Source organism: Propithecus coquereli, unplaced genomic scaffold, assembly GCF_000956105.1.
Source record: "Propithecus coquereli isolate 6110/MARCELLA unplaced genomic scaffold, Pcoq_1.0 Scaffold416, whole genome shotgun sequence".
Classification (NCBI taxonomy): Eukaryota; Metazoa; Chordata; class Mammalia; order Primates; family Indriidae; genus Propithecus; species Propithecus coquereli.
This window is the reverse complement of record NW_012149908.1, coordinates 2,036,030-2,061,518: the sequence shown is the minus strand read 5'-3', so window position 1 is coordinate 2,061,518 and position 25,489 is coordinate 2,036,030. Positions and strand designations below refer to the sequence as shown.

At 47.1% G+C, this 25,489-nt stretch overlaps 1 protein-coding gene across 2 annotated transcripts in view; it reads right to left on the bottom strand.

Moving 5' to 3' along the window:
• PHACTR1 (phosphatase and actin regulator 1) overlaps positions 1 to 25,489 on the bottom strand; it is a 561,725-nt gene that overhangs the window by 759 nt on the left and 535,477 nt on the right. For both annotated transcript variants that reach the window (XM_012653162.1, XM_012653161.1), the window contains 4 exons: positions 13,046 to 13,101; positions 7,464 to 7,525; positions 2,779 to 2,919; positions 467 to 543 (listed from right to left, as the gene is read on the bottom strand). In XM_012653162.1, coding sequence (XP_012508616.1) covers positions 467 to 543; positions 2,779 to 2,919; positions 7,464 to 7,525; positions 13,046 to 13,101 — 336 coding nt within the window. The remainder of the gene's footprint in view (positions 1 to 466; positions 544 to 2,778; positions 2,920 to 7,463; positions 7,526 to 13,045; positions 13,102 to 25,489) is intronic.

The window sequence follows — 25,489 nt, the reverse complement described above, 5'->3', positions numbered from 1 at the left end:
GCTCTGAGCCTCCAGTTTCCCCAAATCATTATCACACAGGACTGTGAGGAAAATGGCACGGAATCATAGAAATGAACCCACTTTGGACGTTCCATGTGGATTTGGTATTTTGCCCAGGTTTGGCCTCTGCTGACTGGTTGTAACTTGGCAATAATCTTGTCTCCTTGGCTTAAGTTTTCATAAAAACCCATCCTGGGGGGTTATTGATAGTAAGACACTTTTCAGATCTTTAATTTAAATGAATTTGCAACCAGGCTTTCAGAAGGTGGCTTTTAGCCTGGGCTTTCAGTTTCAGCAACCTGAAGTGCAACTTTCTGTTGACCTTTCTTTTCTCTTCTCTCCCACAGCACCGACCAAACCACTTGTGACCCACAGCAGACAGGACGGTTTTGTTTGGAGGTAAATATTGCAATTTGAGGTGGAAAAAGGAAAAAAAAATACACAAAAACAACCACTTGATACTAACCTTGTTAAGTGTCTACTCAATTCATGAACTTCCATTTCAGTGCTTTTAAATTCATTGAGCTCCTTTCGGATGGCAGCCTGGAATAAAGAGAACCTCGTAAGTATGCACGAGAGGAAGACAGAAAAGAGCTCCCTTTTTATTTCGTTTCTAACAATATTTTTTTTCTTCAACAAAGGCAAACAAGTTTAAAATGGATTCTTTCATTGGGAGGAGAAAAAAAATCACCTGAGCTGTGTGTGTGAACTAAGATTCTCTGAGTCTAAATTGCAAATGATGACAGCATCTGGCCCAGTGTGTCTTTTTCTTCCTCTTTTCAGCGCTGATCCGTGGAGGCATCCACAGTGTGTGCACACGTATCCCCACTCCTGGGGGCCCGCCGAGGACACCTTTAAATGTCAACCTGTCATCTTCCTTAGGTGTACAGGCTAAGCTCAGCACAGGCACAGTGATGCCTCAATGTGGATACTTCTAGAAGGGGTGGTTCAAATTCCCCAACCAAATTAAAGAAACAGAGGACAGCCAGCTCCACCACTATCCCCTTTGCCTTTGTTCTTTTACAACTTTACTGACGCCGTGGCGAGACAGTTCACCACCTGGGATGTGTCTGGAATAACCTCACATACCCTGAGATCCATCCTTACGACACTGCCCACAGATGTGCCTGTGCCGAGGGGGCAGGGCTGGGCAATCGGACAGCAAAGGGAGGTGGTGAGGAAGCAGGGGAGGAGGGGGGACCCGCAGAGAAGAAAGCTGGGGCTGGAGACAGCCTCAGTCCTTCCTTTCGGGGCGGAACCTGCAAGCACGCGCCGTCGTGCTCGGCTCCGTCTGTAGTGGATATCTGCTCTGCTGGGAATACGAAGGCTCCAGGAGTTTGGTGACAGAAAGGTGTTCAGGTAGGATCAGAGTGGCTCTCCCCAAGAAAGGAGGCTCACTGGGGTTTAAGTGCCCGGTTATCTGCTTTGGGGGATTGGGGAGTTACCACTTCCTATTCTCCCGTCCCCAACAGCCATTGAGGGCCTGGATACGTTTTCCGTCTAAGAGCTACGCAGAACTTGATGCAAGTAGAGACGTCTTGTGTGTTCCTTGCACGTCTGCTAATACCCTCATCCTTGCAAGCACACCGCAGTGAGAGTATAAACAAAAGAGAACAAAGGCCCAAGCCCCTTCCTCCCTTTGTATTTAGAAGACAAACTTCCAGGGGGCTGGGTTTGTCTTCCTGCCTTGTGCATGGTGGTGCCAGTTCCTGGGGTCACTCCCCACAAATTCCTGTACAGAAAAGCTGTGAAAGCTATGTTGACAGAGAAGGGCACAGTCTTCCGTGTATCGTGATCTACAGGTTGACCCATCACGGGAGAGCCTGTTTCTGGAAGAAGTCTGTGTGCCTCTGGCCACTTCCGCCCACCCAGGTGCGGCAGTGTCCCTGCATGTGTGCTTCCTGCAATTCCTCGATCCAGGGTGGGTGATGATTCAGCCAGTCTGGGCTGCAGATGACGTCCTGCTGTGTCGTGTGTAAGGAAACCACTGGTTCCTGAAACGGACGGGGTGAAGGCAGGACTCTTTAGGAGAACGTCCTGGTGTACCCCGTGGTTCCTGCTGTCATGCACACGTTGGACATGATCGTTACTCTAGACTGGACTTTTAAAAAGGCCCTTTGCCCTCCCGTTCCTCCTGGTGACTGGGCTGGGATCAGGAAGGACCACTGAACAGAGGTCCATTTCCATACATGGTCTAAGGGATAAGAACAATTTCTCATTTGCATCATTGCATTTCTTAAACAAACTCAACTTCAGATTATTATTATTATTCTGCTTTCTAAATTGATGAGGGCCACTACGCTGAGATAGGCTTTGTGACATCTCTGTGACTGGTACCTATGTCTCTCCTTAGGTTACAAGACAGGCAAACAGAGCTACTTTGTCTTCTTTGGATTTTGTGAATCCCTGTTGGGGGCCAACGACAGTGTCCCCTACACAGCAGGTCTGTGCTAAGCTTGGAGCCTCGTGCCCTCGGACTGCGTGCGCCTGTTCCAGTGCTATTCTGTGCCTCTGGGCACGGCCTCTGCGGCTGCCCATCCTCCTTCTGTAAAGCGGCGCAGTATTATCCGTCTCGTGCCTTCTTGGCTTCAGCGGCCTCTCTGCAGATTTCCGGAGCCCATGGGCCAAGGAGCCGGAGCAGCAGCACTGCCAGCAGCGGGCTCGTAGCTGTCCGTCACGGGGACTGCGGCCGAGGACTTGCCTTTGTGGGAAAGCCCACGCGAGGCCTGGCCTCCCACCTCCGGGCACTCCCCGCCCCTCTCCGTGTCCCCCACTTACTTTGTCGGCAGCGGTGAGGCGGGTCCACGGCTTGTCGGCCCTGCGGTCATAGTCCTGAGCGTCGGCCACCTCCACGTAGTCACTGAAGCGGATGAGGATCTTCCTTTCCCGAAGTTCTTCCACCGTGGGCCTCTGGCTGAGCTGCAGGGAGGGAGAGAGACGGACCCAGTCAACAGAGGGGTTTCAGTCACCCGGCTCTGTCGGTGAATTTGTAGGTGTGGACAATGAGGCCCAGAGAGGCGACTGACACATCACACAGCGTGGGAGCGGCAGGGCCCAGGCAGGGACCAAGGGCTCCTGACTCCTGAGACTGGGACCTTTCTCGAGCTCTAAGAGACAGCTTCGTCATCCCTTCCGCTCCCTCCAGGCCTGTGCGGACAGCCAGCCCAGGTCTCTCTCTATCGCATCGCTGTGCCTGTCTTACAGAGGCTTGTCTTTCTGTGTGGCTCTAGGTGCTCGCTGTGCGTTTTTCCGTGTCTGTCCTACTCCCTCCAAGTGACGGGAACCTTATACAATGATTTTGTCTTACTTTGTCTGCATCTGTGCGTCACATTTTGTGCTCTCTGCAAGACGGGCTTGTCATACATTTTGTGCGTGTGTTTCAGACATAGAAAAGTGCGTGTGCAAACAGCACGCACGCTCTAGGGTGTGCAGGGAGGGGGATATGTTGATTTATGAGGTCAGGGCAGATGCTGCGCTGGCCTCCTCAAGAAGTTCGAGGGAAAGGTCAGTCAACAAACATGAGCTGAGTAAGTACAGGGCAAGGCCACGTGTCTGTCAAGGAAGACTCGGACTCAGCCCTTTGGGTGGCTCTGCCGTCAAGGACTGCAGGAACGAGGAGTGAATCAGGCGGAAGGAGGGTTCATATTTATGTTTCCATCTCCTGAAATCACCCAGGAGCACCCTGCCTCTGTGTGTTAATGACAGAAGGCTGGCATTTCTATTATCTCTCCCTGTCACCAGGTTTATTTTTGCTGGAGCAACAACGTTGCTCTCTTTAGGACGCTGTCAATTCACGTTCAACCAATGTTATTTAAAAGCAATTTTCCCTCCAAGCCCTAGATTAGGTTTAATTCTATTAATAGAAGGTGTAGTCAGACACAGGCCTATAAAACAGACACACACAAGTGAGTCCAATCCACCCTGGCTGTTTGCCTCTGTATCATGCAGCTGCCAGACACCGTTGGCTGGTGCTAGAATGTCTCAGCTTGCTATCATCCTGGCAGAGCATAATTAGATGATTGTTGGCTGGTATCAGACTGGCTGTGGGTACTGTTAGGCCCTGGACAGGACCAAGGCAGGCCTGCAGCTCCCTCTCAATCAAGGGTGAGAAGACCTGGGGTTCAGAGGCTTAGTGGGCCGCAGTACCAGTCCACTTGCCTAGACTGCATGCAGCTCCCCCTTTAAATGGTTCCAGTCTGTCCTGGGGCAGCCTTGGTTTTCCTAGGGCAGAACATTCTAGCACTAGTGCAGTCCTGTTGCAGGAAACCACAGGTTTCCCAGGCTGTATGGTTGGGGTTGCTGTAAACAAAAATGGTGGTCATCCTGACTCCAAAGCGTGTTCTCCAAAATGTGAGTGCAGGGAGATTTTGTACTATAATTAAAATACATAAAATCATTTAATGTTACTATATTTATGCCAAATAAACAGACTCCCACATTCCTCCTCTCCAGTTTGTGTTCCTCAGGACTAGCAGGGTTTACCCCTGGGTGCTGAACAAAAAGTATTACTTTCTAAGTGTGCGATGATGTCAGAAAGGTTGCTAAGCCCTGGCTTTCAAACTTCTTTTCCTGGAAATCATGAACTGGATTTTACTAATAGCCTGTTTATGGCAGAGTCTGGAGTGGACAGAAAACTGAATGTAAGCTCTGCAGGTCAGGGACTGTTTTTCATGCCTGAACCCCAGTGGGGCTGTAGACACCAAGTCTTCAAATCAAGGAGGCACTGTGCCCCAGTGCTCAGAAGGAATGAGTGAGGACAGGACCAGCTGCTGCCTCTGGGGTCTCAGGTGTTATGGGGACCCTGACAAACGGCCACCAGGACCCTCCTCCGTGAGCCAGGGCTTGTCCCCCTGACCTCACTGGGCTCAGAAGATGTGCCTTTGGCACAGGGCTGGCTGTAACCCTTAAGGCACCTGGAACCTGAGGTCCTTCCTTGGATGCTACAAAACTAATCTTTGCAGCCAAGGTCAGGTTCTTGGAACGATGGGCTGGAAGATGGGGCAGTAGCATTTGCATTGGTCTATGGCAGCAATATAATATGCAACCAAATATTTAAGAAAAAGAGTAAATTCATTGAGACCCAAATTCTATTAATACAACCGGAACCCAAGTGCATTTCTTTCCTTCCTTCCTCCCATCCGTGTATCCATCCATCCATCCAACCATTTAACTTGCTAGCATTTTTTTATTAATAGCAGGGGGAGGCAGACATGTTTTTAAAAGACAAAGCTATAACTTTCAGATTAGTCTCAATTTGGCTGAAGAAAAGGCCTGGTCTGTTGCTATCAGCCCCAGCTACTATGTTTTACTTTTTATTTTTCTCACTAGTGCATTAAAATGAAATAGAACTTCTTTAAGGAAATCTTTGGGCTGAGGATAAGTAACTGAAAAGCAGTCCCGGTCCCTGGCATCTGGTCTTGGTGCGATAAAGACTCCGGAGGAGAAGAACTTGCCCAGGGCCAGAAAGTGATGTGGATCTCCTACCTGCCGGCACCGCGGCATCTCTGCCAACAAACAGATGTTCTTCCAGTCCCTCCCTTAGAAGCAGTTATCCCTTTGCTCAAGCTCACTATTTCTAATTCCCCAAGCCAGTCCCCAGAGGAAGGCAAGTGCTAAAGTTCCAAGGCCATTTCCCTGGGAGAAGGAAAGAGAGTGGCCAAGGAAAAGAGGCAATTATCTTATTTTGGGGACCTGAAAAACTAGGGGTAACTCTCTCTAGTGTTACCCGCCCTAGGGAGAATGGTGTGGGAAAAAACCCTCTTCCCTTGCCTACTGCCAAATTTTGCAATCAGTCAAGGTTTTCTCTGTAAAATCATATAAACTTTTTAAAGAGATAAGAATTAAATAAATGTCTAAGTATTTTTCTGTGACTATCTTTTAGCAAGCAACCATAAAGTTTGCGACAATTTTGGGGTTCCTGCAACCAACTCTAAAGAACTTGATGAAAATCTGATTTAAACATTTTTCTGAATGTCTAGACCCCTATCTATCAGAAATGAGGGGTTATTACTAGTGTCTTTTTCTTTTTTTCTTTTTTCATTTAAAAAAATTCTTTTTTAGAGACAAGAGTCTCGCTATGTTACCCAGGCTGGAGTGCAGTGGTTATCATCATAGCTCACTGCAACCTCAAACTCCTGGGCTCAAGAGATCCTCCTGCCTCACTGTCCCGAGTACCTGGGACTACAGCAGTGTCTTTTTCATATCCAATCACTTCAAGGACACAATTAGAACAAGCAAATGCACCTCCCCCACCCTTCTCACTACCCAGTCTCGGGAAGAAATGCACCCTCCATCCAAAGACTAGGTGGGCTCAAGGATGTCAAGGCTCAGATATGCCTGGGATGAGAGCAACTGGCTGGTGAGGTCACTCAGCTCTCCTGGTCCCCACCAGGGTGATGCCAGCCAGTCACCTGACTGTTCAGGTACTTGTTTATCTTACTCCTTTTAATTGGGTTGGCATTTGGCTTGTCACCAGGTATTTGGGATGCTCTTAGGGAGAGAAAGTGTTGAGAAATACAAATCATCACCTTAATAATTGGTATGATATTTCAGGATCTCTGAATTTCTTCCTTTGTGTAATATTTCTAGGGAGAAAAATCCATTAATAAGCCTTTTTAAAATTAATTTTAATGGGTCTCTTAACTGTCTCTACGATTTGAGTATCTTTCTCTCAAGATGGTCACTGTAGGAGGCTGATTAAAAACACTTTGACTTAGTCAGACAGGAGATAGTATTTTATCTTGTGTGTCATCAATTAATTAAACTTTTCAACGTCATTCAAGAATAGCCTCAATTATAAGTTTATTATTAAAGAGACCACTCACGTAGAATGAGATGCATTTGCGTCTACGTTGCATTGCCGAACCATCCATTTTTTGGGGTTAAAAATATATAAAAATTCTAGCTTTATGACTTTTATCAATGTGCTTTTCAAACATATTCATTAAATATGTTTTGGTTTTTTCCTAATTCAGTAATTCCAATTGGATTTAGCATAATAAAGTCAAAGAGTTCTTAATTACTAGGGAAAGAACAGTATCAAGGAAGCCAGGAAAATCCATGCTTTCCTAGGGGCACAGCAAATAGCTGTGTTATATATGAACTAACAATTTTGATAATGAATTTCTGATTGCTTAATAGTTGTAGTGAATTTTTTTAAAACAAAATATTTAGTCTAATTGAAAATATAATTCAATGGCCATCAAGTTGTTTGGGGGTAGGTGGGTGTCAAAAAATCAAGCAACAACTGAATGTCACCAGCCAAAGGGACTGAGAGTCATGAAGATGGACTGACCACCGTTCCCTGGAGAGGTTTTGTGTAGTAAGAGAGCTGTGCCTTCTGACACCCAAGGTGTGGCACCCCTAGGCCAGGCAGCTGTGAGGCCACCGAGGCCAGAAGAGAGCAAAGGAGTGGCAGGGAGCCCACTCCTCCTGCCCAGCTCTTGCGTGGAGAACCATCTCACCTTTCGGGTTAGCCTCCTCTTGATCTCTCTTTTCTCCTCTTGCTCCTCTTGTTCATTCCGAGCTGAAAGACATATTTAAGATGCTTTTGATTCCAGCCAACAATGTTGTGCCCAGGTGCACCCTCTGAACTTGGCAAGCTCCAGGCCAAGCACCTCAGTTTGGAAAGGAGAAGAGGGAACTCCTGTCCCCTTCCCCAGCCACCTTCTGTACGTGGGGATGCTTTCCAAACTCCCTGCAGTGTTTCAAATTACTGGTGAGCAGGCTGACCTTTTCATCTTATTTTCTTTATGTCACATGGGGTTTCGAGTTCCCAGGCAGAGATGCTGGGATGAGAAATGTTGCCACAAGGCAAGATGGTGGGTGTTAAGCGGGGGTCCAAGTTTTCTCTGGACAAGACTTGGGGTTCACTCATTGCCCCTTGAGCCTCCCAGACACCAAAAAGAGTTCATTGTGATACGACCCTCGTGTCTGGTGTGCTGTGGGGTAGAACATAAGACCGGCCTACACCCGCTGCAGGAACCAAAGGAGGCAGGGCCAACGCCAACCCCAAGGCTGGCCACACTGAGGGGAATTGCAAAACGCTCACCTTTCACAAGCCCTGATTCCATGAATTCTTTGAATCTTCCAAGAAGTCCACAGAACATGAGTGAGGCCAGAGTGTGGGGTACAATTGCCTGCATTTAGTCTTTTAAGGAGTGTCTCAGGAGAGTAGACTTCAGAGCCTAAATGTTCTTGGCTTAGTATATGGGTGACTTACTCATCAGATTGTTAAAGAGCCGTAGGTGAGAGGGTCTGGGGAAGGGAACAGAGGTGTGAAGGGCAGAGAATTTGGGCTTATCTCTCCTTTTAAGCTAACTGAATGACTTTGGGTAGACCATTTCCTTTCCGGGCCTTGGAAGGATTCCTAGATATCTGTGGAAACGTAGACACCAGCACAGTATTGTGGGACTTGAAAAAAAGTCATGAAAGTCAAGTAGCGTCAAAGAAGGCCTGTGATTTTCATCTGTTGAATTTTTTTTTCTTTTTTGAGACAAAGTCTCACTGTGTTGCCTGGGCTAGAGTGCCGTGGTGTCATCTTAGCTCAAAGCAACCTCAAACTCCTGGGGTCAAGCGATCCTGCTGCCTCAGCCTCCCGAGTAGCTGGGACTACAGGCATGCGCCACCATGCCCGGTTAATTTTTTCTATATATATTTTTAGTTGTCCGATTAATTTCTTTGTATTTTTAGTAGAGACGGGGTCTCGCTCTTGCTCAGGCTGGTTTCGAACTCCTGAGCTCAAACAATCCGCCCGCCTCGGCCTCCCAGAGAGCTAGGATTACAGGCGTGAGCCACCACGCCCAGCCTCATCTGTTGAATTTTAAATGGCATTAGTAAAAGGAAACTGCACATTGATTTTGGCACAGGGTTCATTAAGATTGCCCAGGGGACTTATTCTCTCCTTTTAAAATCACACTTGTTAAATTACATTTCGATAACTTATTTGTTGTATTGATGTACACCTGCAATTCAGTCGTGGCACCCGATTGTCTCAGTATGGGACAGGTCTTTAAAAGAACGAAACACTTGTGCATGGCAATGGGGTGGGGACTGTCTGACAAACTGTCACACCCTCTCCTCCTTGCCAGCCCTGAGGGCAGCAACCACAGCCACAGCCAACCCAGGCTTAAGGTGACAGCACCTCTCCCTGGCACAAATGGTGGGAGTTTAGAGCAGACCTAAGGCCCTTGAGAGACAGTCCCAGTGGCATGATGTGGCCCCCCCGACTGGCTGTGGGGATCAAGATCTAGTATGGAGGCAGCACAAAAGATGCCCACGTCCTGCGGCAGGACGGCGTCACCTGCTCTGCCCCCAGTGCCTGAACCCTCCACTGTGAGAGAGCCTTCCTCTGGATTTAGAAATCTTAGCTCCTTCCCAGAGTTTTCTTTAAAAATGCAAATTTCTCTTGGATAAAATTCCATTGAACTAGTCAGCCATTAATAGTTCAGTATGAATTAATCTATCTGAGATAAATTGGGAGGCAGATGGCAAGACCCGGAAGGGAGATCCCAGACAATGACATCTGTAAAAATGTAAATTTCTCTGGGATAAAACCTATTACCCTAGTCAGCCATTAATATTTAGTATGAATTAATCTATTAGTGAATAAATTGGGAAGCAGACAGCAAGAACTGGAAGAAGGGAGCCCCCCATCAGTGACATTTGCAGGCGGGAGAAAGCAGGGCAGGAAAGGCAGTCTGGATGTTGTATGCCCGGGAGGCAGCTGGTGGGCACTTAGTTAAGACTTACAGAAGCATAGAATATTAGGGCCACGAGAAGCCTTAGAGACCTCCTAGTCTACCACTCTGGGTTTATAAATGAGGATATGAAAGCCCAGGGGAGCTAAGTGACTGGTCACACCCTACAGCTGCCTTTTCCTGCTGTCACATTTTGCTTGGGGCCGGGGCTCCTTCTCGTGACTGCTGACTGGCCTCAGACTCCTGACCTGACCCCTTCTGAACCACGAAGGTAGGCATTCTGGGACACAGCCGGCAAGCAGGAAGCATGGAGCTTTCATCTCCTATGTGCATTTCTTAGGTTTTTCTGAGGGGCGACCACAAGCTACTAGCTATGGCATCCATACCTTTAGTTCCAAGCTAGTTACAAACCCAGTGTCATGAATTCTCAAGCAGGGGGTACCAAGACAACCCCATAAGGCAACTGCAAAGAGAGGACAGGAAAGGCCCCCACGATGTCATCAGTCCAGCTGCCACCATCAGAGTGTGTTCATTGTGTGCTCAGATGTGCACAGGGCCAGGCAGGGCGGGGCTGGAAGCCAAACCCGGACTCCCAAAGCTCCACTGCTGAGCCGTGACCCCCAGACTGAGTGGTTCCTCAAATGATTTAAAGCCCAGATGGAGGTGGGGGGTGAAGGGGGTTAAACCCACAGGTAATGGAAACGGGGCACACCGTATGGGGGAAGGACACACTTGTAGCTCTGGTGTGGGCTAAGCAAACGCATTTCATGTAACCAAAATGTTTGTACCCCCATAATATCCTGAATTAAAGGAAAAAAATAAATAAAGTCCAGACAATAGGTTTTAGAACAAATTATTTGAAGATGAAATATCACTATATATTTCTTGTTTAACAATCAAAATAGATTAAATTAAAAAAAGGCAAAAAGAAAACATTTAAGAGAACAGTTCCAGAATGCAGGGAAAAATAAGTACCTATGGGAATAACAAGTTCAGTTCTGAAAAGTTTTCGAACTGTGAAATGATCGACCTGTTTGAATTCAGTCAAGCAGTTCTTTAGTTTGCAACTATTTGACCAGGACAAGAAGGAAGAGGGTATGGAATAAAAGAAAATCATAGAAACAAACTTTTTTCCTTTTTGAGACAGAGTCTTGCTCTGTGGCCCAGGCTAAAGTGCAGTGACATCATCGTAGCTCATAGCAACCTCAAACTCCTGGGCTCAAGCGATCCTCCTGCGTCAGCCTCTCCAGAAGGTGGGACTACAGGTGCGTGCCACCACGCCCAGCTAATTTTTCTATTTTTTGTAGAGACGGGGTCTCACTCTTGCTCAGGCTCATCTCAAACGCCTGAGCTCAAGTGATCCTCCTGCCTTGGCCTCCCAGATTGCTAGGATTGCAGGTGTGAACCACCATACTCAGCCTGGAAACAATCTTTTAGAACCCTCTTTTGGTCTCCTGAATCTAAGCCCTCAGGCTGAAATGGCAGTAAAAACCAGGCAGAAGGGACCTGCCCACGATCTCCAGGGAATCTGGACAAACTGGGGACGGGAGCTGGAGGCTTCAGGAAGCCAGAAGTTAGCTGGGGGATTTTAGGCTCCTTTCTAGGAACCTCAGCCCTGCTGAGATATGCACTATTTTCTGAAACCTGAATAATCCTCCATGGGTTTTTAGCTTCTTTGTATTTAGGCCTCAGATCGGAGGCCACAAGTATAGTAGCATCCCAAGAGTAAACTGCCCTCAGAGGACCACTGATGCACGTTAGGTGTTCATGTGGGGTGATGCACGTGGGCTGAGGTGAAGAGAGAAGGAAGCACGTTTACCTGATTTCTGATTTTAGGAATAAAGATTCACCTTTCTGTTTTTCCTTCTCTCCAGCAATGGAAAGTTTACAACGGCTTAGGTATTAAACTGGGGCCGACAAGGAGCCCCGAGATAGGCTAAATGCTTCCCTGACCATGCAAATCCCCTGAAAAAGCTCTCATTTCATTATATGGAATATTAAGCTTGGAAACTTTTAAGGGGACCCCTTGGTTAGAAAAAACACACACACACATTCCTAGAGACCTAGGAGATGCGTGAGGCGCACTTGAGCCTGAGGAGGGCTGATCCTGAAAACACCTTCCACTGGGCTCTGGGGAGGTGGAGGCTGGCGCAGAGGAGGCAGGATGTCGCTCGAAGCAAAGAAGCAGCCGGGCACCCTGCAGGGGTGACAGGCCGCCCAGCGCAGCTCGGATCCAGCACTCACCCTCCGCACACCGCGCAATGCCAACCGAGTCCCAGGACCGCAGCCAGCACGGTCAACGGGTAAAATCATATTAGTTTGCTTTAAGTGGAAACGCCTAGCTACCCACACCACGGTTTTGCATGATTGACTGGGGGTGTGTGTGTACAATATAGCATTTCTAGAACATCTGCTTAGTCTATATTTCTCTTTTCTGGAGAGAAATTAGAAGCACGTGTGTCGGGTAGGGGAGAAAGGGTCACAAATTAAACTAAACATATTATTTGTTGACTATCTTGAAAAAAGAAGTGTTGGTGAGAAGGGCAGCAAGGATGGAGTGGATGTGAGCAGAGTGGAACGATTTTTAAATTATTTAACACCCACCATCAGAATGAAGCATACCGGTGTCCACGAAACACCTGTTTTCTTTTAGTGTTTTGTATTCTTTTTTTCTTTTTTTTTCTCCTAGCGTCAACTGGATTCTCTATACATATTCAAATATCTCCATATCCTGAACTGAACAAGGGGTCATTTATTTCTCCCGTCCACGGCATCAGTGACAGCCAGTTTTTCCTGAACGGGGGCCTCAGGCGGGCTGTGGAAATCCCGGGACACAGACACGAAGCACTTTCACTTGGAAATGCTTTCTTACACTTCCAATTTCATGTTCGAAGGGATGAGGGATTTTATCAACAGCAGCCAGCTGCGATGCAAAGTCACGCTTTCTAGTCCCAGCTTTCAAACGGCCGTTTCCCTTATTTTAGCCATCCATATCGTATTTGCCGTTTTTAAGCCAATTTTGGTTGAAAGGTGACCCTGACCTCAAAATCATTAACTGGTAAGTTCTCTGACTCTAATTTTTCAGCTTCTCTTTGACTTTACAACTCACTAAACGGAAGGTTCTGCTTGCAGTCTGTGAGCTTCTAATGAACAAAGTAGAGTACAATTTGCCTTCTCCACGGGGAGGTCGTCTTTGCTGTTCTAACGCACAAAGATGAAGCCTCCACCATCAGAGAGGCTCCGGTTGTTTCCACACAGGCACAAAGGAGAAAGCTGGTGGCCCACAATTAAATAATAACTAAAGCCGCCACAGAACACCAGCGATTGCCCTGGGCTCAGTCACTTACGTTTCAAAATGTTCCTCTGTTCCAGTTCCTCCGCAGTTGGCCTCTGGCTCAGCCGCCTACGGAAAAAATCCAGGAAAAGTTTTTGGACCATATCATACCCTCCTTGGGTCATTAATCTCATCGGCCCTTGGAGATACATGAGACAGAGTCAGTGGCTGGAGTTCTTGTTCCATCCTGTGCTCTGAAAGACTGACTCCGGCCACCACCGCCTCCGCAGTTCCTCAATTTCAAGCCCAGGAAAGGCACGTGCGTCATGTCATGCCGGGCTCACCCCCCTCCACGCCTTCCTCCCTCCACCGGCCCCTCCCCAGCCGCACTCCGCCGGTGCCCCCAGGCAAGTGGCCTGCAACTTAGACGTCACTCTTCTCTTCACAGAAGTCCCTTTCTTTCCTTGTGGCCTCCCAACTTGGGGACCGTGGCCTCTCGCCTTTCTCTCCCTCCCTCGAGGCTAAAGCTTGCTTCTTGTCACTTCTGTGCAGACCCAGTGAGAACATAAAGAGGCCCATGGCCCCAGGGAGATGCGAGAGTGCATGTCTGTCGCAAAGAACAATAGCTGCTCTTCTTCTGGCCCCCACCCCTCACCACCACAGCCTTGTGAGACAAGGAATGACAACTACACAGGCACAGCAACCACACTGCTGTTGCCGGGTGTGTCATTTAGCCTCAGCAGGTGAAACATCACAGCCAGGGTGTGAGCCTGCGATGGTGCAATGTGGGAGGTGGAGTCAGACAATGGGCGGCACCTAGTGACCCAAGGAGCCGGAGGACGAGGTGGCATCCCAGGAGAGAAGACCGTACAAAGCTCCAGGGGGGATCCACACGAGCCCGGCGGGCCTGAGCATGGCCAGAGACGTGTACTTTTGATGTTCTTGGTAATTACTTAACAACCTTGCAATTCACCTACTGTGATGAGTCGTGTGGGCCTGGGACCTGAGGGTAGACAGAGAGAGCCCCCCAGCTGTGCAAGCAGCAGTCCCTTCCTGAGTATCACAAACTGGTGTCTATGGTTGGCAAGGTATTTACATCATGGGATCTGAAGAGAGATCCTAGAGTGAAAACAAAGTCTATCATGTGTCCAAAGATAACTGCAGTCAGCCCTCTGTATCCGTGAGCTCCGTGTTCATGGGTTCAATCCACTGTGGATGGAAAATATTTGTTAAAAACCCAATACAACAATAAAAATGATACAAATTCAAAAATAGAGTCTAACAGCTATTTCCATAGCATTTACATTGTATTAGGTGTCATAAGCAATCTAGAGATGATTTAAAGTATTCAGGAGGATGTGTGTAGGTTATAAGAAAATACTACCCCATTTTATATCAGGGACTTGTGCATCCTTGGGTTTTGGTATCCCAGAGGGTCCTGGAACCAATCTCCCAGGATACTGAGGGACTGTTTTAAAATCCAATGATTGTTGCCATTTGTATTTCTCTTTATTGCCCTGGGCCAGAAAACAATTGCTTCTGTGACACTCCAGTGTTAAAACACTCCCACACGTCCTGTACACGTAGGGAATAGGCTTCCATGCCAGAGAAAGGAGTTTTGGCCAGATACCTGGCTGTAAAATCTATAGCACCCTGGCACTGTTGGAAAATTGTATTCCAAAGTGTTTCTAAGTTTATGTTAATAGGAACATTTTCACATTTATGATTCCTTTTGCCTTCAAAACATCCCTGTGGTATAAAGTGAAATATATTTGGTCTTTGTTGTCAGTTCCTACCACAGAACACCTAAAATCCTTGCAATTTCTTGAGTGACAGGAGTGTCTTTTGTTATCCAGAATGAGTCCCTTTGGCTCACACCTGAGTTTATGCTAACGAGGGAATTTAGGACAGGCTGGTCGCCTGAAAGTCCAAGTGGTTAGAGGGCTGTGGATTTCACCTGGGAAGGTGGTGCGTGGGAGGCTAGAGGGGAAGCTCTATGAAAACTCTTGAACCACAAGAGTTGAGGCGCTTCAGGTTGCCGAACACGGTGGGCGCTGGGAGGGGGGAACCCAGAGGGCATGGAAGCTCCTTCCCCACCCCATACCGTGCTCTGTCCATCTCTCCATCTGTATCCTTTGTAATATCCTTATAATACACTGGTAAACACCGTTTCCCTGAGTTCTGTGAGCTGCTCTAGCAAATTAATCAAACCCAAGGAGAGGGTTGTGGAAACCCCAGTTTATAGCCGGTTGGTCAGAAGCACAGGTGACAACCTATTACTTAGGACTGGCGCCTGGGGCCGGGGGAGGGCAGTCTTGGGGGACTGAGCCCTTAAGTATGAGACCTGACACTATCCGGGCAGAAAGTGTCAGGATTGACTTATTATAGGACAGACACCCAGTTCACGTCTGCTGGAGAGCTGCTTGGTGTGTGGGAAAAGCACCCCCCGATCTGGTCACAGAGGCATGCCATGTTGAGTGTGAGAGTAGAGAGAAAACAGTCTGTTCCCTCCTGTACGGTCCCACGAAGGTGTTCTCTATCCGCGCTGACACGCGCCAGCTGTGTGTTTGGAAATCCGCACTATCAGAGGGTCTAAATTTGGACGCAGTAGTCTTTAAGTCCTTTCTAAAATACCATTTTCACCCCACAGGAGGAGAGTGATGATTATACAACTGAGCAAGTTGGTGTCGTGGATCTGGAATGTGGCTCACTGACTCCGCTTTGAATGATCTTCTTAGCAGCTTTTTCTCAGCTGTCAGTTTATGTTCCCTAAGAATACTTGTTTCGTGTCTAAGGGATGCACAGCCTCCTTTATGGGATGCTTGCAATACCCAGGCTTTACAGCAAGCTAGAGTCTGGGGGGGGGTAGTATGTTTTGGAGAAACTCTATAAATTTGAGTGGAGCTTGCATCTTGGAGGCCAGGACAATGCTTTGGAGTCTCCTGCCAAGTGTCTGCAGAACGTTCACTCACTGCCTTTGGCTAGGCAGCCCATGGATTCTATCACCAGACATGCTTGCCTGGCTCTCTGCTGGCCTTTTTGGTTTTCTTATGGGTCATATTTGGAGGGGGCAAAACCATGAGTGACTGAACTCTAACCAGAGAAAATTCTCTTATTAACTAGGCTGTCTTATAGTCAAACCACACATGATCTCAAAATGAGGTCCTCTGTGTTTCATTTCTCTCAAAAGGGTCTGAGAACATCAACACTAACCATAGCTATAAAATGTAGCTAAGCCCACCAGAAGGGTGTTATAACTGGTTGTTTTGACTTTGGAAATGATAATTGGTAGGAAAATGGCATTGCAATGACAAAGCACCAAATAGTGCAGGAGTTAGGAGATTTGGGTTCTAGTCCCAGCTCTGTTCTGAACCTACTTGCCTTGATCAATGTATTGGATCCTGCTAGGACTATGTTCTTTTCTCTGCAAATAAATTGTTATTTATTAAATAACAATTTAATAAGCTAATGCTGATTTAATGCCTACGATGTTCGGGCACAGTTCTAAGCACCCTATGTGTCTTAATTCATTTCATCTTTATCTCAAGATCCTTAATCACACAGCTGCAAAGTCCCTTTTGCCACGTGAGGTCACATATTCATATTAATAGACTGGGTCAGGATGTGGACACCTTTCCGGGAGGTCTATATTTTGTCTTCCACAACCACAATACTAGTCAGAAGTTGCAAACTGATGCTTGTGCACTGGATTTGACTCTGCCAGTTCTCCTCAGCTCAGAGGTCACACAGTTTTTGAGCCTGGACACCTTCAGACAGAGTGTGTGTGTGGTTTAGCCAGCCTAGTCCCCAGCGCTTCTCAGCTAACACACAGGAGAACACTCTCATCTGTCTTGCTTTCCTCTTTCCCAATCATTCCTGGGCCCCAAGAGCTTCTGAGCTTGAGAGCCCTGGATGAGATCATTAAGTTATAACAATCGTAACTATGGCGAGGCACTTGGTACACGGATCCTGGGATCTAATCAAATCAGGAGGTCAGGAAGGGCTTCCTGGAAGAAGTGACACTGTGCCCAGAGCTGAGGGATGGAAGAAGACGGCGGCTCCCTCTGGGCAGAGACGGCAAGCAGAGCAGGATGGTGAGAAGAAAGACAGGGGCCAAACCCTATGGGTCTTAGGCTGCCTTCAGGACTTGGATCTTTTTTTGCTAAGAGTATTAGGAAGCCACTGAAGAAGAGTTTAAGTTTCAGGATCAGGGAGAAGAGAAGCATATGAACATGATCAGACTTATAAGAGCACAAGATCACACTAGTTGTTGTAAGGAGAATGGGTTGGGGGAGGCGAGAGGCAATCTGAGGGTGAGGCTTTGGGAGGCTTGCACCCCTGGAGACGGCGGTGGCTTGGACAAGGCTGCGGGTGTAGATGCGCAAGCTCTGAGGATGTCAAGCAGACAGACCACGGAGATAGCGTATGTGGGTGGAGAGGAAGAAGGAGGTGCACAGGATATAGATCTCTTAGGTTTCCCACTTATGCAACTGGATGGATGGGAACGCCATTCACTGAGGCAGGGACACTGCAAGAGAAGCAGGGTATTTTGGGGGAGTATAAGGGAAGAGTGGAAAGAAACCATGAGTTTCTGTTGAGTCAGAATGCTTCTGAGACATCAAAATGAGGTTGTCAAATAGGCAGATGGATATATTTAGCTCAGTGGAGAGGGGAGGTCTAGGCCAGTCATATACATTTGAGACTAGTCTGCAATTTAAATATTTGAAGCCATGAGTATGGAGAGAGTAGAGAGTAGAGTAGAAGGGGAGAAGGCTTAGGATGGAAACTTGCAGAATTCCAATATTTAATACATGGATTAAGGAGGATGAACCTGCCAAGGAGTCAGAGGAGGGTCAGTTCCTGGAGGCAGGATAAAAACTAGAATGTCACATCATGGAAGAAAACGCAGTATTTAAGGCTAAGGGAGATTGGGAGAGGACTGCACTCATACCTGCTAAAGGTCAAACCACAGACTGTCCAACAGGCTTACATAAACAACTGAAGTCAGTATCACAGGCCTTCAGTACCTTTCAGCTGAGAGTACCCTCATTAACTGACCAGTCAGAATGGGTTTGTGATTTAGGATTTCTGCCCAGCCAACAAACTGCCTCTGAAAATAACTTTTTGTGAAAAGCCCCTATAAAAAGCCTCTCCTGCACTTGCCCTATGGGACACTCTTCAGGGCTGCCCTGATTTGGGGTACTCGAACTGCTGTGCTTTGTTTCCCAAAGAAGTGTGTTTTCCTTTGATTTCTGTGTCAATCTTTCAGTGAACAGTACGGAGATGGGCGTGGTCCACAAAGAGTGCTAAGGGCTGCTGAAAGGTCAGATGAGGCCTGAAAAAGCGCCCACTGGGTTAGGACCGTGGGGGTTATTCCTGTGCTCACCTAGCACTCCTTCAGTGGGTGGGAGAAAGCTGCCAGGTCGGAGAGAACTGAGAACAGAGGTGGGAAAACAGACATAGCAAGTATGGAGGACTCGTCCGTAACGCCTGACTTGGAAGTGGGCGAGAGAGTTGAAGGAGGCTCTGGAGGGTGTTTTTAGGGGGAGAAGATGGAGCACGTTTAACAGAAAGAACCCAGATTAAGTGGTGGCGATGGGGAGAAGCTGAATGGACAAGCAGGAAGAGGCTCAACTACTAGTGCAGGAGTCCTGAGAAGGCAGGAGGAGGGCTGAGGACCCAAGGGACAGAGACGGCCTTATCTTCCCAGAGGAGGAAGGACAGACAGCTCTCTACCAGGATCAGAAGCAGGGCAGAGAGAGTGACATGTAGATTTTCAATGTTCAGTACTGGAATTATAAGGGGGTTCCCAGCTCATGGTTTTCGCTTACTTTTTCACGTTGGACTATACTGAAGATGACTTATATTGGTTTAAAATATTACCTATCCTTGGAGGATTTGTCTTTGAACAGAGACAAATTCACAAACCAAAGAGATAAAGCTCTAGCTTCAGAAATCGAGTCATCAGAGTCTTACGGGTACACCCAGGGCATCCTGCCATCTTTACCAATACAGCAGCCCTCTGCTTGGGTCACTTTATGATTATCTTGTGCACCTACTAAGTATTGGCTAACAGAAAGCTGCAGAGCAGAGCATACCGAATTGGTCAAGTGAATGAATAATCCCAAGGAGCTGCTAACTTTACGAATCAAAGTTAAGACGCCATCTGAATGTATTGTCTCCTTTGCCCCACCTTGCTACTAGATTTAAGTAATTGTGTCTGATTAAGACTAACATTAAATTTTTAAAAACTCCTGACTATTTATCTAGATAGGACCATTTTGCTAGGTGGCAAGATCAATATTTTTTGGAGTTAAACTTTTATAGAAAGTGAATTATCCCAAATTAAATGTTTAATGTACTTTCAAGCAATTTTAAATAGCTTTTCTATTATACATGTGACTCTAGTTTATAAAATATCCGTGAGCAGCAAAACTATCTCCATGCCTCAAATGATTTCTTCTTTGTCACAGACCATGGTGAGATGATTCCTGATTTACCATGAACTGGAAAATCACCAGGTTCCGGTTCAAATGCTACATGCCATCAATGGCCACATGTGAGCCTTCTATTCTCTTTAAATTTAAGAATGGACCTCGCTTTTTCCAGTCTGAATGATGTTATCTGTACTAGTCACAGCAAGAAACAAATAAACCGGAGCTTTCCTTTTCGCATGAAAAGATTGAAAAAAAAAAAAACGAAAACAAAAACAACAAAATGCCAAAATAAAGGACACTTCAGTTTTGACCTTGGGAAAAGGAGACCCGTAGAGGATGTAGTCACAAGATGCTTTAAATATATGCAGAGCAAGAGCACTGTCTTTGCATATCACAGCATCTCCCCAGAGAAGTGACAGAAGCCTTGTAGGTTTTGCTGGTCAGACTCCTTGCAGCCCACAAAGATTAGTTCTGCTGCGCAGAGCTAATGAGCCTTCCCCCGGCTCCAGAACACCAAGGTCACAGCTTTCCTTTGCATTTACAACTGCTTATGGTTTTGAGGGCCTTGGTTTTAAAGTCTGGATTTCTTAAGCTGTGTTTCAGGACAAAGAAAAGCAGAATTAACTTTGGTTTTTCTGCGTTTCAGCACCCGAGGGAGGTAACTGCATTTTCAGACAGCTGGAAAGAGGAAGTGCAAGGTCCTCGTGGAGAACGAGAAAACAAGGTCCTCCCTCCAAAGGCAGCAGGAGTCGGGGTTTTCTAACAGTACCTGAGAAGGGAGACTGAACAAGTGGAGGTGGGCGTGGTGGGGTCAGGGGAACAGGGAGAAGCACAGAATTCTATCCCCTCGACCTCCTTTGGAAACTTTCCCCTGAGAGCCAGTGGGTTCCACGAGGGCTGGGCATTTCCATCTGGTGTTGGTTGTTACTACATCTCCAGTTCCTGAGAGAGCATGGAGAATATAATAGGTGCTCATTTAGTAACTATTTAACTCAGATTCTACCAGGTCAGATGCCACACACACTTCTTGGATGTTATCATCAATGCTCATAACTTCGGTTAGCATCAGTGTGCTGATGACTCCGAAATCTAAACCTCCGGTCATATTCTGCAGTTTCCAGACCACCTTCCAACTACCTTCTTGGGCTCTTACAGGCCATTAAACTTAAAGGGTCCCAAGTGAATGAACTCATCTCTTTCCCCTTTATATATACTCTTTTCCAAGTAGTTTTGCATCCCGCCCCTAGGGAGATGCCCAAGTCCTAAGATTAGGAATCATCCTCTCTGAACTTTACCCTCAATGGCCAATCAACCACCAAGCCCTATGTCCAAACCATCTCCCATTCTACCCCACCACCTCTTGGGAAAGCAGGCCACCAGCATCTCTCCCGGGTGCTCCAGCCTATCCCACTCTGGTCCTCCTGCCCAGAGAGAGTGGTCTTTCTAAAGGGCAAATCTGATCATACCACTCCCTGCTTGAAACTAAGCACGCCCTTTCAGTGCCCACAGGATAGAATCAAAACACTCAATGTTCTGGAAGATTCTCCATAAGCTGGCCACTTGCCAGGAATCTCCCCCATCCTGTCCTTTACACATAACCATCTCCCCTTGGTTCCTGCCAGATCTGCACGCCCTTCCTAACAGCTATAACATTCTTCCCCATCCTTCTTGTCTGCTTAGCCGATGGTGATCCCTAACACTGCAGCTTTAACCTTAAACATCGCTTCCTCTGTTCACTAACCTTGTGCTGAAAGCGCGCTACAGTGTGCGGTGACATTCCTGCATCTTCTGTACCCCAGTGCGCCACATCTACCTCACTCACCACCAGGCTGGCTTCCTGGGCACGAGATCTGAGCAGGCGTGACCTCCACCCTCCACAGCGAAGGGCCCTGTGCTTGGGGTTGAATGCTCTGCTGCCCTTTTGAAATTTTCATAATTTTTGAACAAGGGACCTCTCATTTGTTCACTACAACCTCTGCAGAGCCTGGCAGAGTCTGGTAACTGGAGACACTTAATGTCTATGAATGCTGCATCTTGACTTTCCCTTGTCTTTAGCTTTCACTCTTTTCTGGTTCTGTCCCTAGGGCAAACGATGTGTTTTCCATTAGAAATAGAACACATTAAAACCACCACCACCACCACCGCACAAAACTGTCCTTCTCTCCCTACCCCCTCTTCCAGCTCACACCTCCACCTGTTTGCTCTTGGCTGCCAGACCTCCTGCAAAGATGGTGCCTGCTCCAGGCTTCAATAACTCTTCACAATCTGGTTTTTGTTCACACAATTCTACTGCACTGGTTCTCAACTGGGGGTGATTTTGCCTCCCAGAGTACATTTGCTAAGTCTGAAGTCATTTTTGGTTGTCACGATTGGGTGGGTGCTGCTGGCACCTAGGGGTAGAGACCAGGGTTGCTGCTAAACATCCTACGATGCACAGGACAGCCACCACCACAAAGAATCGTGCAGTCCGAAATGTGAATACTGCTGAGGCTGAGAAACCCTGCTCTACTGAATCAGTTCTTGATAAGGTCACCAGTGGTTTACTTGCCCCACCCAGGGGCCTTTGTAGAGCCCTCAGTTCCCTCAACCTTTCTCTGTCGTATGACACCTGACTTCGAGCTACTTTTGAACTGCTTTCCTCCCCAGGCTTTCAGAAGTCTCACATCTTCCCCTCACATCTCTTAGTTCCTGCTCCTCAGCAGGTCTCAGGTGTGATGAAAGCCCAGGGTGGCCTGGGGGCAGAACCATGCGTATCAGTGACCAGCCTGGGTGGGTCTACTGCTTAACAAGCCTGGGACCTTGAAGGGGCCGGTGTCCTCTCGAACGTCAGCCTCTTTTCTCTCCGCAGTGGGGCAGAGGGAATCCTCTAACTGCCAGTCTCGGTCGGATTTCCTAGAATTCTGGTGGTGAGAATGGGCAGAGGAGGAGGAGAGAGAAGGTACGGACATAGCTAGATGGCTTCCCTCCTCTGCTAACAGCTGTCCACGGGCTGCCGCTGCACTAAGAATGACGCTCAAACTGACTCCATGCCACGCCCCATGATGTGGTGCAGACTGGAACCAATACCTCGTTTACCTCCATTTCCTCATTCACTGTAGGATACCCATGGTTTAGGGATGCTGAGACATGTCCTCTGATTCTACCAGGCAGAAATAGTAGCTCCCTCTGCGGAGTACCCCATCTTGACCATGACTTTACCCATTACGACGATGATACCTGTTCACATGAAGCCCTTCTCAGTGGGACTACAGATGCCTCACAGACATAAATGACATCTTACTTATCTTTGTGTTCCTCATACTTAGTACAGTGGCTGGCACATAGTATAGGCTTAATAGACTTCTGATGATTAAATAGATTAATACTTTCTGAACCCTGAAGTTGTGTCCACAGGGATGGATGAGAACTCTGGGCTTACATGGTGGCGTTCCTGCCACAGAAGAGGGTCCACTGGGAAGCCTAGACAGAAATTCTGCTTTTATTTCTCAGATCTATGGCCTTTTGCCTTTTCTCTCTGCAAACTAAGCAAGCAACTCTGAATATTATTGATCTATGCCCCCAACTCTTTCCAGGAATTGCAGTCAAAACTTTGTCATTGCCCTCAAGCTGTGAGCAACCAGCCTGGCTACAGGAGAAAGCAAAGCCGGGGGGCAGAATGGACTGGACCTCGAGCCCCGCGTCCCGGCCTGCCTCCCCCAGGAACCAGAAAGTCACACGGCAACATGACATCACTTTAACTCTTCACGCCCAAGTTTTACTGTGTGACAAATGGTCACAATGATGTCTACCCCACCTGCTGTGTGGCACAGTTGGGAGGAACGAATGAGAATGAGACGTGAAAGTCCCTTTTAAAAATAGTATAAAGCATGAAATACTATTTTTTAGGTAACTTGACAAAGGTCTCTTACCTCAAATAGATACATAAGTTGCACTTAAGAGAATATTTTTGGCTTTATTCCCTGGATGTTGTGGCCCCCATGTGAGGCTCTCTAGCTAAGATAGGATACTATGAGGTAAGAACCAGACAAAACACTGTAACATTGCTGGCTTTCAATGAGTTGAAATCAGTTTTAGAGTAACGGCGGGACTGTGTCTGTTACTAGGCACCAAGCCTGCTAGGAAACAAAGCGGTAAGAAAGCTGAGCGCCTAAATAGTGAACACTTTCAGTGTTATTAAGATTACTGGACAGAAAACTCACGCCAGCAATCAGGAAGGTTTCACTTTGAAGGAGAATCTGAGCTGTTACAGCAGAAGTGAAGATAGTTAATGAAGTCAACCAAAGAACATACTTATTTCAACAAGCCTATTTTTACATGAAGCATCGGTCAACACGAATACAAAGCAATGTGACGCCCAAAGCTAAGAAGCACAGGGATAAAAAAATAAATGTCTCATATTCTACTACTTTAAAATGACTGAGGACCGGCTTGGTCACCTTTGGCTTAACTTATCCTTCTACCCATCTACCCATTCATCCACGTGCCACATGCCCGAAACTGGTCTAGGCCTGCAGTTTCTGGAGCTATAAAAAGGTGTCAGCAAGGACTGCGCATGGATAATTTAATAAAGTTCTGCTATTGAATATAATACAGACCGCATTTTACCTTTTGCCATTAGCCTCTCTCCAAACCTGAAAAACTAAACTTTAGCCTTTGCTCTTGTCGCCTCCTTTCCAATAGACAGCTTTACTGGGTACCTACTGTAAAAGTTCACATCCTCCCTAGGAGCACAAAGTATTTTTAAATAAATTTCTATCAGAGTCTTCAGCAAGTTTAACATAGTCTTCAGCAAGTTTAACAAGAGAAGTTAAGGCAGAAGACTGAGACTGAGGCAAAATGAGTGTATCAGCACCACGCTTCATCAGAGTAGCGGGAACAAAACGCATCCTGAAGTTCTAACTTCAAGCCCATCCTGGGTCCTCTTGCTACAGCATTTTGTCTGCTTTCCTGATCTCTGCTATTTCCCACGGTTTTTGAGTTAGCAGTTCTCAATCCTGTAGCGCATTAGAATAATCCGTGTTATCTTTAAAAAACTACCAATGGCTGGGCCACATTCTTAAATAATTAAATCAGAATATAGGAAGGTAGAGCTTGGGCACTGATGTGTGTGGTTTTTTTTTTTTTTTTTTTTTTAAAGCTTCTCAGGGAATTCGAACATGCACCCCGGATTGTGAAGCGTCCTAAGTCAGTGTGTCCCACAGTGTGGTACCTGGGCCGGCAGATCAGCATCAGCTGGAAGCTCCTTAACCATGAAATTACCGGGCTCCAGACCTCCCGATTCAAAAACTCCGAGAGTGCGCCCAGCGATCTGTGCTTTCTTAAGCTCTCCAGGAGATGCACTCGTGCGCCGCAGTCTGAGAACAACGGCTCCAGATGGCATCGTACAATGCTGGACGAGGCTGCCTCAACAGGTGGGCGGGGAAGAGGCAGGCAGGGAGGTGCAGAGAGTGTGTTGGGGCTTTAGAGACACCTTGTCTACCCTGAAAGGAGTTCAGTCATTATTAACTCTACTGAAACGAGGGCGATCACTGAGTAATTAGGAAAGAAATAGCGCGAGCAAAGTGTCAGCCTCTGTCTACAGGGGAAAACGTGACATTTGTTTTCCATCCTGCGGAAATAAGAAGGTCCTGAAGGAGTCAGGAGCCATAATTTAGACCGATGGGTTTGACATTTATTTAGTATTTCGTATTCACTTTATTGCAATTTCATTTTATTTAATTCTATATGATTCAAGATGTATGTGTTGAACATTTTCTGAACAAAGTGCTGGGTGGGTGGCAATTAAAAAGATGAACATGGCCGGGGGCGGTGGCTCACACCCGTAATCCTAGCACTCCGGGAGGCCGAGGTGGGCGGATTGTTTGAGCTCAGGACTTTGTGACCAGCCTTAGCAAGAGCGAGACCTGGTCTCTACTAAAAAAAATAGAAAGAAATTATCTGGACAACTAAAAATATACAGAAAAAATTAGCCGGGCATGGTGGCGCATGCCTGTAGTCCCAGCTACTCGGGAGGCTGAGGCAGGAGGATCACTTGAACCCGGGAGTTTGAGGTTGCTGTGAGCTAGGCTGACGCCACGGCA